We start from the raw sequence: 18184 nt of genomic DNA, 5'->3' as shown, positions 1-18184 counted from the left end.
TTAAAATCTTTCAATTAGCTGTTTTTGTATGTTTTAATTATGGGATGGGGTGAGAGCTTTTGACTGTCCACATGAAAAAGGTAGCACATAAAATTATCATTTTCATGTTCTTGCCTACTAGCCCCTCAAAAGCAGTCTCCAAAAGTTGTTGATTTAAAGTGTGAATTTCATTCCTCCACATTGCTGAGCATTATGGATGGCTTTGTAGTTGTCTTGCCTTATCCTTGTATGGGGGAGGAACTGAAATCCTTCTGCTACTTTTATTTTTGTACTATTGCCAACTCTGAAATGAAAATAAAGTGGCACGAAAATATGCATTAGACTTTTTTACAGACGTTGCAGATCTCATCCTCTTTTGACGCTATGTTTAGCAATTTTTCACAAGCCTCCACGTCAATATTCTTTTCAGGAAGGTTGCTATTTTTCGTAGGTCATTGAATTTTTCTAGTTTTATAAAATAATTAGGGTCCAGTGTTTATCATGCAGAATGATCCTGTCAATTTTCTTTTCTTAAAAAATCTCATAATTTGGCTATTCACCACTTGGAGCACCCATTATTTTTATCATTTGGACATTTGGGCAGCCTGAATATTGTAACTTGCATGTAATTTTTGCCTGAATTGGTATGATTATCTGCCACAGTTTCAAAAACTCCAAAGACAAATCCAGGAGGGTGAAAACTTATTTTAATCTGCCAGATATCTCCCTCTAATTGCTTTGCTTTCCATTGGATAACTTATTGTTAAAAGAGGAGAATGCTCACAATTAGAATGCAGCTTCTCTGACCTCCAAGATTCCTGTTTGCCATGCATTGAGTGCATACTTACTCTAGTGGTACATCTCAATATAGCTCTTGTTTATCTTCAAGCCAATCCTGAGGGAAAGAGACTACTGTATGTTTCTGTCTTCTCTAGCCTCAGAGTCATCATCACTTATATCATTTCCCTGGGGACTGATTCCAAGAGCAGCTAATTCAGCTGTCCAATTAATTTTAACTGTATCATTTTAACTTTAGAAAACTGTTATAGACCTGGATTATTGTCATCCTATGCTTCACCATCCAAATTTTTTTTAAAACATGTGAGTTCTAGGATCAGATTCTGTTGTTGGAGCTATGCATTATTATGGACACAACGCTTGGGAAATGTTTGTAAATGTAATGGCTGTATAGTTTGTGGTCCTACTTGGTGGTCTTTGAGATCTGGGATTTGTAATGGTAGCGGCATCAATTTAAGGTCCACATAAATTTTGAATGATAACCTGGATGGTACAACCTATGTATAATGGTGCCTTCAAGCGCAATTTGAGAGTCTTTTTCTATGCAATGATCCTAAATTTGCTGAAAGTGTAATCCTTCATTGTGCTGCATTCTTTAAATGTTGATAAGTTACAAGCTTAGCAGAAAGATTTAGGGGACCAACGCGTTAAAAGCTAGTGAGCAGGCACAAAACTACCTTAAAAATCAAGTAGCCAATGATATCTTCAGTTAGAAGTTCTTTAAAGTTTCAAGTTCTGGTTATATCCTTCGAGACAACTCTTCCCTATAAAACAAATTGTTGAGGTTGTTTGAAAAACTTTAAATTTGATAAGGGATATTGAACCAAAGCAGGTAAATGGAGTTGAATTAAAGATCAACTATGATGTAAATAAATGACAGAACAGACTCTAAGAACTAAATTTCTGTTCCTTCTAATGCACTGAAGTAACAGTATTCCCACTTGATGACTTTCTCATACTAGTAGCCAGTGGAATGTGTTAATAAAAGGATAAAATGGCTTTGTAATGACAGCATTGTAAATTTCAATTAATTTAGATTGTACTAATGAGCTCCATAACCCGACAGTCCAATATACTGCATTTTAATTGCAGTTTGCACGTACTTTCAACATTTTAGAAGTTTATAGGATATTTAAACATAATACAAAAGACAAAATATGGCTGCAAAATAACATTTGAAAGGAACAGCTAACCAAGCTCTATAAAGTGTGTCCCCTGTATTATCCTAATAAAACCACTGTCTGAAATTGCTATATTATCAGTATATCCAAATAACACAGTCTATGTGTAGTGGTCCCCCCAAGGACAGCTCTTCACTCTAAGATCTTTGTGAGATACTTTGTGTTCTCTATAGTGATGCTCCTTTAATTCTGACTACTTGGATGCTAGGGGGCAGTGAAGGCTGCAGTTTGCTCCAGAGTCTGTGGTGGCACTTTTCCATGCAGATGCTTTGAAACTGATGGAGGAGGGTTCAATGCATTTGGAATATTGTAAAGGACATAACTTCCTGAAGTTTTCCTTTCTTGCTTCTTTATATAAGCAGGTCTGTATATCCTGTTTGTGAATTTATCTGGCACTTAACTGTCTGTGAGGACAGCGGCCAGGTCCCAGATGTCAGAGAAAAAGGTTGTAGACGTGCAAGGCACTCTCCGATTATGTAGATATCATCTTGCAGTGGCCTTGAAATGGTCTTCCAGTTCAAGTCCTAAAAATAAACACCTATTAATCATCCGTTCCTTGACCACAGCTTTAAGTGTGGAAACCCAAAACGGTTTCCTACATTTGCAAGCCCAGTGTACTCCGTCACCCAGGATAAGGAACAGTTTGCCTAGCAATTTTTTGCCAATAAAGAGGCTGGCTCTAACGAGTTGTTTTCAGCCATCTCTAACTGGCCTATCACTGATACAGCACTCCAAGTCTTGGATACTGCACAATACAAGCTTTGTCCAAACTCTTTGGGGAGAAAATAGCAAGGAAAAGGCCTTCTGTTATCCAAACATTACCCTAAAATTTTAAAGGATTCAGATCTGCAGTTGCTGTGTACAGAGGGAAACTCTGGCTATTTTTTTCCATGATAGGAATAATACTCAGCCTTGAAAATAAAAAGCTGTTCTGTTCATAAGGCACACCTTTGAGTTTCTTTAAGTATATTTTAATTGATTTGGTTTTTTTTTGTGTAAAGGGCATGTTTGACTGAGTGATATTTCAGTACCATTTTTTGTGTGTTGGCATTATTGCAATTAGTGATTCTGTGTGTAACCACTCAATTGTTTTACTTTGAAATCTTACTAATAATGGTAAGGCCACTGAAATCTCAGTCATTAAAAAAAGCTACAAAGAATTTTAAAGCCCAGAGCAGGTGTTTATATCTGATGTATAATTTTGGTACAAGTTTATGTTAAGGAGAAGGAATATACTGAATGCTTTGCCAGTACAGATTTCAACACAGAACTGCGTTCTTAAGCATTATTTGGTAGATTTTCCCAAATTTTTGAGTAGTATGAATATTTGGCATTGCAGCTGGGTATATTTTCACCATGCATTGGTGTTAAGATTATAAATATCTCGTCCTTTTATAGTTTCAGATATAATTTTGGTACTGATGGTGGAAATGTTTTTAACAGTACTGAGATTTAGATTTTGAGAGAAAAAAAATCCAACTCGTGAGAGAAATTTATAATGTTGTTTCATGTTTTACCAAATGTGTTGTGCCAGTGTGATAGAAGCAATTTTTTTTAACTGCTTTGTACAATGAGTTCCTGCTCTTGGGCACATTATAAGAAGCCAAGTGATTCGCCCTGGATGGAAAAATCAGCTGGTCCATCCATGCATACTTTCAACTAATTACAGTGACTAAAGATGAAGTAAGCATTCCAATCTAGCCCTTCTGCAGAAGCAAACTGCATGATTTAAAGAAAGTTGTAGATAAAATAAGTAAAATCAGTGATTTTTTTTTGAAAGTGTGCCACATTTACAGAAGAGATTTGTTAGTATTTCTTTTCATGATTGTAACACAGCTAAATCATAGTACCATTGTGTTAAATTGATCCTTAGTTCTTTTGTTTACTCACTGGAAAATAAAATATAACTTTAGTTTTGTTTAAGGCATTTCCCTTTTAAAGCAATTTAGATGGTTATTATGTATTTTATTTTTCTACTTGTTCTTGTAACTTGCTGTTGTAGAATGTGGCTTGTTGGTACTTCTGTATGTCAATTTCCAGACTTGAACAAGCCATGTACAGCCCTTCCATATTTAAAAACATACTGGATCCATGTGAAGACTGCACAAATTATGAACAGACCAAACAAAATTCCATCTTGATTGCACTTCAGAATGTAAATTGACCAGACGTTCTCCATTTAAAAAAGGACATAAATAATGCTACTGAAAAATTCATGGAGTGTGCCACAGATGTAAAATTTTGAGACCTTGTTACATCCTTTATGAAATAATATATTTTATTATTAGTTTCAGCAAAGGTGTGCTCAATTTTTTAGGGAGGGTGTTTCTTATATACAGCTCCGTTTTAGTGGATAGCATAATAAAATCAACAAAGGGAGATGTATTATTGCATGCCCATGACACGTGTATATTGAAGCAAAATAGTGCACAAAATTTGCAGCCTGTTTTCCTTTTATTGGATATTTAATGCTAGTCTGCAAATTTGAATCGTGTTCTGGCAGTGAACCCTGTTCAGTAAGTGGTTAAAAGTACTTATCTGGATACATTCCAACTGCTGCAGACAAATTTGTTCCCAAACTCGACACAGCTGCTCTCACTCTGCCCAAAGTGCACATTCTATTCTCAAGTTTGCTCTTAAGTTGACTTTGGTCTTGTCTTTCCTGTTAGGCGTTCCTGGTCTCCTGATGGTGAAGGATAATCCATTAAATAGGGAGGCCAGTGGGAAAGAAGATGAGGTACCTCATTCATAAGGGGAAAACGTAAGATTAACAAATGGAATGGGTGCAGTCAAGGTGCTCTCAACAATACTGGAGGGTGATCCTCAGTTGAGGAACAAGGAAGTCAACTTAGAAGCACATGTACGGAAGGTGGCATTGTTAGAGCAGACATGACAAAAGCAGACCATGGAACTGTGTCCTTAAAGGAAATGAAATGCTAAGAAATATAACTGTGGTAGCTATGGTGGACATTGATTATTCACTTGTCCTCAGAACTGAAGAAGGAAAATGTATTACAAGTGAATCATATGAAGGTGAAAGAAGGGTGGAAAATGGGAGCAAAGTTGATGAAGTTATGTAGTTAGGCATGAGAATGGAACGACATGCCATTGTGGTCATCGGTCTATTGGGAAAAGGGTGAGGTGAGAGATTTTGATAGACTGGAATAAAGAATGCTCTGTGTGTCTTGCAAAGAGGTGCACGTACCTCAGACCTATATTGCTTCTCAGCACCACCATTTATTTGGAGCAGATGAGATCAGATAAAGAAGTTGCTCCATGTGAGATCAATTTCATAGTCATGCAACTCAGAGAACATTTATATCACAAAGATTGCTACTGTGCCTGACAGTCAAAAAGGAGCTACCCAAGCAAATTCTACTTTACAACATAATGTCTGTAGTCTTGCAGGTACTTTGGTGGCACAGTGGTTAAATTTCCAAACAGTAATCCAGAGACCAGTAATCTGGCCACAGTACACTCTGAGACTTGATAACAAATTGAAAGTTTTATGTTGATGATGTGGTATTTTCTGTGTGGAGGAAACCTACAGAGATCAGGTGACTATTTTGCAGAAAGCCTCCATTCAGTATGCAAGCTTGACACTGAACTTTAACTTTTCATCCCAAACCACTCTGCGCTCTGTTTTCAGCCTTCTACACTGTTCCAGGAATAGTGTAGAAAGCACAGTACTTCTTCATCCATTTGGCCACTTTGAAGCCCTTTGGACACTATATTCAATTGAAACAGCTGATTATTTCCAGCCTTTTCCTTACTTTGGATTTCCAATGACTTTTCTGTTGTGCATCTCTCAGTTCCGGGTAGCCTTGATGAAAGTTTTGGCCCAAAACGTCAACTGCTTGTTTCCCTCCATAGAAGCCGCCTGATTTGCTGAATTCTTCAAACATTTTGTGTGTGTTGCTAAAGATTTCCAGCTCCTGCAGAATCTCTTGTGTCTCCAGACAACTCTTGTTTTGTCTTCCTTTAATTCCCCTCCTTCATGAAATAATTGGTTGGAACCAAAAATAATGTGCTCCTGGACAATCATAGGTTCCTCTCTATCACACATATTTCCCTTGTTCTCCCCATCCCTTCTTTTCTCTGCTACATAAAAAATAAGCTTTTTAACTTATCCAGTTCTAAAAGGATCATTGACCTGAAATATTGTTTTCCTCCACACAGATGCTGCCTGATCCATTGAGTTGTCCTAGTACTTTCAGAGTAAATGCTATTTAAAGAACACTGGGTTCAATTTTTATTGTTTCTCTTGGGCTTTTTTTTTTTTGATCAGTCTGCTATATAAAAATCCATCCAGTACACTGCCCTCAATGATTCCCTTGTTCCCTCAGAGAAATCAGTTGGTTGTTCATAACCATCCCTTGACAAATCTATGCCAACCGTCCCTTATTTATCTGTGCCTTTATAAATGAAGGGTTACAATGTCCTTTGGAATGGATTCCAATAATTTTCCTATGACTGATGTTAAATTAACTAGCTTGTTATGTAATTTATCCCATCCTCCCTTTTTATCCAAATGTAGAATGTTAGCAGTCTTCCAATCCTCTTGGCACCCCTTCTGTAGCCAGACAAGATTAAGAACTGTAGTTCAACTGATTTTTACAATTTTCTCCCATGTTTCTTTGACAAATATGGGATATATTTCTTCTGAGGGAGGTTATCAAATTTTCAAAGATCCTCAACCCTTTTGTGCATCCTTCATTTGTAAGAATCACAAAATATTCTTTAAGAATATCAACTTCCAGTCATAGGTTTGTTTTTTTTTGGTCTCTACCCAACTTTACTGGTTCCTTAGTTATCATCTTGCTCTTTATATACATAAAGGATCTTCCCTTGTCCATATCTTTTCTTATTCTCCTCTTGTTTTCCTCAGCTTTCTCTAGTATTAGGTTTATCTATGGCAGTGAGGTGCCAATAATGTGGTTACTTTTATTTTTAAATAACCAATAAGGTGGCTATTTTTGTAAAAATATTAGAGGTTTTTCATGAGCTGCATTGAGAAAGACTGTTTCCTCTGGTTGTGGAAGCAGTGTGGGTCATCAATTTAGAGTCCATAAAGGAGTGATATGAGGGCAGAGGTGAAATTTCTTTATCTGAGAAATTTGCTTTGAGAGTGAGAAGTAAAGAAATGGGAAGGTGAAGATGGTGGGGGTAAGAATGGGATGGTTTGGAGTAAGGGTAAGGGAAGTGAATGTTCAGGGGAGCAGGCTGGTCTGATTATGTTTGCAATGCTTTGATGAACTACTGGCTTAGAAACAACAAGCTGAATGTTTTTTTTTGTTCTCGCTTCTTTCTAGTGTAGATGAATATGAATGTGTTGTTCATTTAGATGCCTAGATGTTCAGACAGTTGCAATTTAGGGGAAGGAATATTGAAAGAAGTACTTCAACTAAATTGCAGAGTTCAAAGACATGTCTTCCACAATTCTGAAGTTAAACCAAAATGACAGTTTTAAAGTTTTACTAACTTCAAGCTGATTGAGATTCCACCAAGGTGCATAGGAAATAGTCCTGTTCATCAAATGCTGAATAAAGATTGCTGAATTATAGATTTGTAGTGATAGAGTGATGATATTGACTCAGGCCTGAGAGGCCAGCGTCAGGCATTTTCATGCCCTACAAGGTATACCAGGTAAACAACTTGGCACCTTTGCCGCAAACATAGCCAGCTAAATATTAATTGTTCAAAAACTAATATTCCCCACTATCTACTGCTCAAAATTCATTCTATTGAATGTCAATGTTTACACAATTTAAGAGACCACAAAAAAACAAACTAAATTGCGATTGGTGCACCAAAATTAAAATATAAGATGGACAGAGGATAATATTGCACTCTATATAGCAATATAATTATTACAACAAAGTGACTTGTATGTTCATTATCATTCAGCATCTTGCATAAGAGTCATAGAAAAGTACAGCACAGAAGCAGGCCCTTTGGCCCATCTAGTCTTGCCAAACCATTTAAATATCTCCTCCCATCAACCTGCAATGGGACCACAGCCCTCCATACTCCTACCATTTGGGTAAGCAACAGTATTGCTGGAAAAAAAAGCAAGCTAAGAAAAATACTTAAGTCAGCCTGGGAAGAAACAGAGGGAGCTTATTCAGGTGAAATATTGATAGTATAATTGGACCACTATACTAAGTTATGGAATTGTATAAAGCAAGATTTTCAATGTGATTCACAGGTCACAAAGTATAATTATGCTTTTATTAAATAACGATTTATTACTATTTATACAAAAAGTTAACATTAATATGCTCAACATTTGGGTCTGTTCCAAATGTCTTTGAGAACAAACCGCAGACACCCAAAATATACCTCTTTTGTTACAGTGTTGAAGAATGGCTCAATGAATATCCCAACCAGAAGGTTAAATGACAAAACAGATCTGTCCTGAACGATGCCCTAAAGATGTATCCATGAAAAGTACCAGGGATATGTCTTTAACAATGTGCTAATAGCAGGAACATTCATCTATTGCCTTTCCTATGTAGTTTCAATGGGACTGTATCAGAATGTCTCACCTCCATAACTGGTTTTACTTGCCACATTTAGGAGTTGGAAGTTAAATTTTGTACAGGTTTTATTTCCTGAAGACTGGTTCTCATTTTAGTTACTTCATAGTATGTATGTGTTTTTCAAAGACTTCGTTGCATTTCTTTATTTTTCCTGTAACTGACTGAAAGAAAATGAATCTCAAGATGGTATATGGTAACATATGTACAGTATATGTACTTTGATGATTAATTTACTTTGAACTTTACCACGGAGATATTGTGTGGCTCCATGTATTTGCTAAAATGGTAAGGTTAAACTTAATCTATAAAGGACTTATCTGGAGCTTCTGTGTCACTGAAATGCAAATTAATTTCACTTAAAGGTTAATTAATTTTTCTGCTTGAGCAAAATCATGGGTGAGACAAGCTAAAGAGTTGGATTTGGTAAAATTGCATGTTAGTTCAATACACAGTAGTAATCTCTCAGTTCATATTTAATTTTTGAGCTCTGGCTTAAAGTTGAACAATCTTACATTTAACTGACAAAATCATTTGGGACATAAATCAAGCAAATTCCAAAGAATGTACGTAAGTTTTAAGAGTATCCTTTAGAGACCAAACTTCTTTAGAATGTGCTACTGAATATAAACTTTTAAGGGTAAGATGCATATAGCAAATTATAGTATTGCTATTGCTCAGATTTTTCACTTGTATTAGATTATGCTATTTTAACATGTTGCTCTGATTTATTTGCCAATATTCTAGTACTCTGCAATTTAAGTTATTGATAATTTTGATTTCTTAGATACAGAGGCAGAAATGCTCTTCTTATATGTTATATTGTGTCTGAGCTGGCCATCTTTTAAAGACATGTGGTTGATTTGCTCAAAGCAGACATACTCTGAGATGGGTAACAAGTTAATTACTGTTGGATGCATCCTGTGATCATTTAATGCAAATTCTTGTTTTTCTTCCCTTCATGTTTGGTCTATTTCGAGTAAATAGTGGCTAGTCAATGTTTTACACAAAGTATTATATATGATATGCCTGCTTGAAAACTTTCAAAGATACTATTATTGATTATCATTCATTGGTAATTGACCCCTATTTGCAAAATAATACTGTATATTATTAGTTGACTATGTCAGTAATTATTTCCCATCATCCTTATTTTACGTAAGCAGAACTTAGTGGAACTATTTAAATCCTTATAATTTGCTTTGTGTCCTTAATTTTACAATTTGAGAAACGAAGGATATAATTTGTGTGAAAACATAATTTCCTTTCAGATTTGTTATGTTATAAATGCAGTGGATCAGTGCTAGAACCTTAGCATGCATAATTTTAAGTAAACATTGAAGACAATTGGAAGTGTGAATAACAATAGTGCATTTCTGTCTATTAACCTTTTTCCTATTATTAAGGATGGTTTACTAACTTAGCAGTTTCTAGTTGAGCATCAGGCACAGAATCTAGCTTCTTGTTTAGAATCTCATTGTAAGAACAACTCTGATACTAATGTACAGACCAAGCAATGACAGGTTCTGATTGATAGTGATTACATCTTCATGAACTCTTGCTGAAGGTCCCGAATTCCTGATGGGTCAACTATTCGACAGGGCTACTTCCTGAGAAAGCCAGGTGGGCTCAACATATCCATTTAAAGGCTGCACCCCAGTTCCTAGATTTAGAGCAATTTTTTTAACCATTACTCTGTATTTAAAATATTCAATTGTTTTAATTTACAGTAATAAATTTGACAATTATGTACAGCAGCAAATAAAAATTGTTAAATATTGACATTTATATTTTCATCAACCCCTAAATTTTAAACATTCAGATATTTTAACATTTTTACTATTTTGTTTCCAAAATATTTGTTTTGTGGAGTAACATGCCAAAGTGGATGAATTATAAGTCATCGTAGGAAAGGTAAAGCATACCCTCAGCAATCATCAACAATTCTCAGTGCAGTTTCCTGTTGGAGTGCATCATAAATATGTAGCCCATTATCTTCTGTTATTTTCTTACTTTTCCCTTCACATGGAAGCTGCAACTTTGTCAGACTAGGTTACAGTCTCCACATAAATCCTATGGATGTAATTGTTGCCTTTTGGCACAGTTTCCCACAGTTTCAGGCATGGAGCACACAGAGACCGTTCAGTTTTGTGGAGTATGAGTTGCATTAGAGAGAGGAGAAATAATGTTTGCAATAAATATAGTGTGATGAACATGCTATAACATAACAAAACAAACATTCTAAGTCTAGAGAATGACCTAGGCTCTATCCAATGACAATATGGCTTCAAAATAGTGCCACTTGACATTATTTGGGCCACTGTTATCTTGAACCGAGTGAAACATGGGTGAAATTTAGCTTTGTTTGTTGATCTTGGCAGAAATAGCAGAAAAAGTAAGTGCACTCTTTAACTCTTCTTGTTCATGGAAGATATGAAACTTTTGATCTAATTCATCAGATTCAGCAGCTGCCAAAGATACTGATTAGCCTGAAATACCAACTGGTGCAGTCATGCTGGCCAGCATTCTGACTCATGTCCCAGATAAATCCCCAAAGTATATTTTTCAGTGCAAGAGATAAAATAGGCATGTCCTATTACTTTAACTCAATGAATGCAGCCTCTTTGTTGTGCAGGTTACAGTCAGAGCTGCCATGATCTTATTGAATTGCAAAACAGTCTACTCCTGCTCTTAATCTGGTATCAATTACTCCAGTTGTAATCTCAAATCTGCAGTTCTGTTAATCAGTAATCTTTCACCCGCTAATTTGTCAAAAATCTAACTCTGCCTTTAAAATTTCCAAGGACTTGACTTCTGCTGCCCTTTGAGGAGAGGAGTTCAAAGATTCACAACACCATGAGGGCAGAAAATTCTAGAATACTGACTCTGGCAAGTTCTGGATTTTCCCTCAAAAGGAAACATCCTCTCCACATCTATCCTCTCAAGGTCACTCAGGATATACTTCAATCAAGTCATAGTTCGTTCTTTTAAACCCTAGTGAATAGAAGCCCAGTCTGTTAAATTTTCTAAGTTTCAAAGTACATTTAATATCAGAGTATATATACATTATACAATCTGAAATTTGTCCTCTTTACAGAGTAATATTTTAGTTGTTAGTCTAGTCAATTTTCCTGCAGTGGTTTTCTGTTTCCTGGTAGCCAGCCAATCTTTTATTCATGCCAATAAGTTTTCAGCTCAACCATGAGCTTTTATTTTCTAAAGTAAAATTTGATGCAGCACCTTATCAATACCTCCTGGATATCATCAATACAGCACATGTTTTGTCAAGGGACAGCAACTTTCATTTGCATATTTTCACTTTGATAAAGCTATCACCTTCAATATGCAGATACTTATGTGAAAATTGTAAATAATACAGCTACATGAGTTTAATTAAGACAGCCAAGTTTTCTGAATGTAATTTAAAAATAACCTTTTACATCTGATTTTCAGATTTGGACCCGGATTAGTGATCTACTGGTGTGGATTTGTTGAGGGTTTGGATTGTCATCGTGAACGTGGAATACTATTAAAAGATTGCTTCCCTGAAGACATTATAACCTACCACCACACAACAGCCAGCATTGACAGTGGAAAGAGGTGAATCCGGAAGCAATTTTGCCTTCCTGCAGTGCTAACTGCTGGCAACATTTCTCCTGAACTTTAGTTGAACTTCTGCTGCCCTAGGTCACCATAATACCTCTTTAGAAAAACACATTCAGTGTTTCTGCTTTACTTCACCAACACACTCTGTGAGCAGCCGAGAACTACAAACACGTACCTCTCATTATCAGCATCCCTGTCTGTGTCAAGACTTGTAGATAGTTTAATCTTTCTAACATCCAAACTCTAGTCCTGGAGAAGGGAAGAATTCTGGTACTGGAAATCTAATTCAAAATTTTGGACTTGGCAGAAGAAAAAAAAATCATTTATCTTAAACTTTGAGCAATTAATAATAAATGACATTTTGCTGTATTTTAATGCGTTACTTCTGCAGAAGAATATCATTTCTGGTATTTGCTAGTTTGAGCTCTGTCTTGGAAAAGATTACCAGGCAAACAGCAAAAATAGATCCAATTATGTGCTCAGGGCCTCCGTGAAGAACTGTAACATCTCCACTGACTCTTGATGATTTCTAGTCCATGACTGCTAAAAGTGGAGAAGGAGAACTTGGAATGGTATTGAGAACCTCAAGTCTATGTGCCAGTAGCTCACAGAAACCCTGCGTAAGTGGCAGAAAGAGTACACCTCAAAGCAATGCACATGTCTGCCTCAACAGGTACTATTTACCCTATCTGTAGAAGAGTCTGTGATGGCCATCTCATACTCAACAAAAAAAAAAAACATAAAAGCAAGTCAATCTCAATCCCAACAAAATGTACAAGAGTGAGAAAATTTTCTTAAATAATCTTAAAAGGTCCTTATATTCTTTATCTTCATTCATATTGGTTAATTATCATCTCCCTTAGGATACCTGTTTGTTTCAGTTTCAAAGTGGTAGATGATGAGATCTGGACTCTGAGTGGGTAAGATAAAAACTGAAAACTAAAAACTCCAAGCAGCAGATGCTATAAATGAAGTTACTTGTTCAAAGGTAGGAATGTAATTTAAGTTTCCACTTTAGGTGAAACCATGCCATTTCCAACTATGGCATGACAGTGAAGGTTTTGTGCAACCTTTTTGTTGCATCAATTAGTTCCATAAACTCAGCAAAAGTTTCACTCTGAGTGATTGTTTTGATATGTATGTATGTTTTGGAAAAGCATGAATCTAGATTTGGAAAATAATGTGGATTGTCAATTTATGTCATCTTCCTAATAACTGCCCTGTTCACTGCTAATGGACATGGAGCAAATTAATTCCAACTTTTAAAATGACCACTTATCGTGAGAGCATTATTCTGTTATTTTTCACGTTTCTTATCCCTCTCTCTCCACCCAAAGTTGGCACTGAATATTCTGTAACCAACATAAAAGGTGTACAAATAAGTTTCCAGTTCACATCCAATGCAGCAACAACTGAAGTTGCAAAGTTTTAGTATTTCCATCCCTTTGCCCTCACTTTCCTGTCATCTTTTTAACCATAAAACTCACACAGTGGAAAAACATTAGATATATTTTACTTGCTCTATAGCATCAAATATTTGCCATGGTAACAATGCCACCGACTTTTTGATATAAACATGAAATCCTTAGTGCTTTTTGATCCTAATTTATTCTGAAGTTTCTGTGCTTAGACGAACCTCTTGACTGACCTGCCTGTTATTGATTCTAACTGTTCTATTAAACACTATGACTGCTTTTTATAGATGTGTTCTGTAAGATCCAAGTATCATATACTTGTGAGTTGCTGTCTGCCGTGACTCTTTACTGGTCTGTTCTATAAATAGAGCTAAGCGTATGTCTTGTGTACTGCAGTTAATGCACTTAAATGTGTGGTACTTACTGAGACTGGGGCTAACCCAGACTTCTTTGAGAAATGATTACAGTTTTATGTGCAAGGGATGTTTACTGAGAAGTTGAGAGCTTAATAATGTACAAATATACAATAACCAAACCTTAAAGAAGTGCACCGTGACTCCTTTGCAATGACAAGTGTTGTACAATTTTAAAAGAACTTCTCCTGAATGCCCTTGCCTCAGAAAGCTGCATTCATGTAGTTTACAGCCGTGTAAGAGTTTAGAGGATGTGTTCTGACTGTCAGTGGTATAAAACCAAATGAACAGTTCAGTTTTACATGGTGTGTCGACTTATCCAGTCAAAAGAAATGTGTAAGGAATCAGAAATGTGTGTCAGTTTATTCAATAGATAAGATCTTCATTTGGTTGTTCCTTCTGAAACTTAGTTCAGGTGCATTGAAGTGCTTCTGCTAACATTCTCTTCTATTCCATGACTAATTATGAAGGAGGAAAGCTTCAAAATAATTTATTTGGAAGTTTGCAACTTTGATAAGTTTGTGCATTTGCTTTGAAAGCATTTAAAATGAACGCAGTAACAAGAAACTGTCTATCATGTCTTGGATACTGATATATTTCAAGCCCAGGATTCATAAAGATTTAACCTTTCCAATTACATTGTAACTGTATTCACCTTAAAACTGTTGGGGTATATGTCCAATCGAACTGTCAAATGAGGTTGCTCCTAATTCTGTAATCTTTTAAATAATAACTATAAATAATAGTGGATTGTTACGAAACAGATTCTAAGAAAAATGTTCAGTTTGTTTGGTGTCTGCCTTTCCTCTTATTGTTTAAATGTGGCTTCAGTATAAACAGCAGCTTGGGTCATCTGTTTCAGCAATTGATCATTAAACCTTACTTAAAGCTGTAATGAATCATCTCAGTTTGTTTACTTCTTTAACTTGACTCTGATTACTCCCATTCCCTTTTCTTTTGAAGGTCTTGAATATGGTTGCATGGAAGCCAGTGTCCTCCAGTACTAGACCCATGTATGTATTATTCCTCTTTGAGCCTCAATTGGACCACTGTTATAGCCAAACCCAATCGTGACCTCACAGCAGGAGGTCACTAGAATAGTATTTCAGCAGTGAATACCATGGCTGATTGACCTCTATCCATCATTTCTTCCAGCCTAGAAATACCCTATCACCACGTGATTCTAGGCCTACACTGCTTGTCAAATGAGGTTTTAGCACAGAAAGATGCCCTTTATCCAGTAAATGCTGGTTCCTTACAATTCCATTTACGGTTCTTTCCCTCTGACGCTGCAGACTGTTTCCCGAACTGCTTATTTAGTTCCCTATTAAAAGTCATCTTTCTATCATGCTTGCCAAACAGTGAACTTCACATCATAATCACTGAGATTAAAAAAAAGTTTTCTTTAATTCACCTCTTGTACCTTTTGTTCATAACTTTAGATCTGTTTTTGGTGGCTATTGAGCCATCTGCTAGTGGGGACAGCTTTTCTGTATTTCCTTTTGCTAAAGCAGTAATGACCTTGTACACTTCTATCACATCTTCACTCAACCTTCAGCGAGTCAGGCAGTATTTGTGGAAGGAGAAGCAGTTAATGCTTCAGGTCAAGGGCACTACCTTGGAAATGATTAGCTATTGTGATAAAGTACCCTGGTCCTGAAACATTAACTGTTTCTCTTTCCACAAATGCTCCTCGTTCTGCTGAACATTTTCACCATTTGCTGCCTTTATTTCAGATTTTTAATATCTGCAGTTTTCTGATTTCATTTTTCCTCCACTCAACATTCCTTGCTGCAGGGCAAAAAGCCCCAGCTTTTCCAGTCTAAACATGTCTGGAATCCCTCAACAGAAGAAGTGTTCGAGTTGGATTTTTCTGCGTACTTTGTAGAACCTTCATGTTTTTCTTAATGTGAGATGTCCAGAATTGAATACAATATTTGTGGCCTAACCAATGTTACATAAGCATAGAAAGGTACAGTCCAGTACAGGCCTTTAAATTCATGATGTGCCAATCAATATAAAATTATTCCATGATACATAAGCATAGAAAGGTACAGTCCAGTACAGGCCTTTAAATTCATGATGTGCCAATCAATATAAAATTACTCCATGATCAGTCTAACACTCCTTCAACCCATCCCTGCTACTTAGTCCGTAACAATTTTACTTCTACATGCCTAGTCTTTTAAATGTCACTATTGTATCATCCTTTACCACCACCCCTGGCAGTGCATTCCAGCCACCCACCACTCTGTACAAAGAAACCTACTTCTGACATCTTCCCTAAACTTTCCTTCACTCACCTGAAACTGATGTCCTCTGCTATTGGCCATTGCTGCCTTGTGACTGGAGGTCCATAAGCCAGTATTCATCAGGGATCAAAGATAGAGAAGGTCAGCAGCTTTAAATTCTTCAGTGTTATTATTTCAGAGGATCTGTCCTGGGTCCAGCATGTAAGTGCCACTAGGAAGAAAGTATGGCAGCGTCTCTAGTTCCTTAGAAGTTTGCAAAGATTCAGCGTGTCAGCTAAATCTATGACCAATTTTTATAAATGTGTGGTGGAGAGTGTATGACTGGCTGCATCATGGCTTGCTGTGGAAATACTAATGCCCTTGAATGGAAACCCTACAAAAATTAGTGGATATGGCCCAGTACAGCACAGGTAAAGCCCTCACCACCAGTGAGCACATCTACATGGAGTGCTGTCGCTGGAAAGCAGTATCCATGATGAAGGACCCTTACCACACAGGACATGCACACTTCTCGCTGGTGCCTTCAGGAAGAAGGTACAGGAGCCTCAGGACCAACATCACTTGGTTCAGGAACAGTTATTTCCCCTCAACCATCACGCCAGAACCAGAAGGGATAATTTCTTTCAACTTCACTCGCCCCATCACTGAACTATTCTCACAGCTATACACTCATTTTCAAGGATTCTTCTCATATTCTTGATATTTATTGCTTATTTACAGTACTGTGCAAAAGTGTTAAGCACATATATAGATGGGATGCCTAAGACTTTGCACTGTACTGTATTTGTCAACATGGAGTGGACAGCGGTTTGTAAATCTGGTGGGAACAAAGGATGTTGGGAGTATTGAGGGTGGAGTTCCGTGGGAGGGAGTGTGAGACAAGTGACAGAGGAAGAGTACAAGGGATGGGGGCTGGCATGGGTGCAGACACACCCAGCCATGAAAACCAGCCAAGGTAATTTGATTTCAAATGATTGGTTTATCATTACAGAAGGTTCTCTGCTGCTTCCAGTTCACTCCCCTCTCCCTTCCCCTTTTCCCAACTATGATTTCCCTCTCCCTACCCCTTTCCCACTCTCAGTCCACGATAGATCCATATAAGAATCAGGTTTATCACCACTCACTTGTGAAATTGGTTTCTTTTTTGCGGCAGCAGCACAGTGCAAAACATAAAATTACTACAGTACTGTGCAAAAGTCTTAGGTACCCTAACTATATATACATTATGTGCCTAAGACCTTTGCACTTTATATATTTTTTTGTATTTGTATAGTTTGTTGTCTTTTGCACATTGGTTGCTTGTCCATACTATTGAGTGCAGTCTTTCAATGATTCTATTGTGTTTGTTGGACTTACCGTGCCCATCCGCAAGAAAATGAATCTCAGAGTTGTATAGGGTAACGTATATGTACTTTGATAATAAATTTACTTTGAACTTTGAAAAAGTGCTGGCTGTCCACTCTATCTGTGCCTCTCATAATCTTATACACCAATGTCGTTACCTCTCCTCCTCCATCACTCCAAAGATAAAAGCCCCAGCTCACTCAATCTTTTCTCATAAGACATGCTCTCTAATCCAGGCACCATTCTGGTAAACCTCCTCTGCACCCTCTCTAAAGCTTTCACATCCTTCCTTTGACAGGGGAACCAGAAATGAACACAGTACTCTCTTAGTGTGTTCGAAACATTGTTTTGTAGGGCTGCAACATTACCTTACGGCTCTTGAACTCAATCCCCTGACTAACAAAGGACAGCACAATGTGGGCTGCCTTAACCACCCTATCAACTTCCATGGCACCTTTGAGGGACCTATGGAATTGGATCTCCATGATCCCTCTTTCCTCTAAACTGCTAACAATCCTGCCATTAATCTTGTACTCCATCTGCCACTTTTCTACCCAACTGTGCATCCTGTATAAAACAAGAGAAAATCTGCAGTTGCTGGAAATTTGAGCAGCACACACAAAATACTGGAGGAACTCAGCAGGCCAGGCAGCATCT

The 18184-nt window shown here is 37.0% G+C and overlaps 1 protein-coding gene across 2 annotated transcripts in view; it reads left to right on the top strand.

The window, feature by feature from the left end:
- cdin1 (CDAN1 interacting nuclease 1) overlaps positions 1-14817 on the top strand; it is a 169913-nt gene extending 155096 nt beyond the window's left edge. For both annotated transcript variants that reach the window (XM_072266971.1, XM_072266974.1), the window contains one exon: positions 11951-14817. In XM_072266971.1, coding sequence (XP_072123072.1) covers positions 11951-12101 — 151 coding nt within the window. In that variant the 3' untranslated portion in view covers positions 12102-14817. The remainder of the gene's footprint in view (positions 1-11950) is intronic.
- The last annotated feature ends 3367 nt before the right edge of the window (positions 14818-18184 follow it).

Source organism: Mobula birostris, chromosome 1 (assembly GCF_030028105.1).
Source record: "Mobula birostris isolate sMobBir1 chromosome 1, sMobBir1.hap1, whole genome shotgun sequence".
NCBI lineage: Eukaryota > Metazoa > Chordata > Chondrichthyes > Myliobatiformes > Myliobatidae > Mobula > Mobula birostris.
Note: the sequence above shows the minus strand (reverse complement) of the source record. Positions and strands in the feature narration are given on the sequence as shown.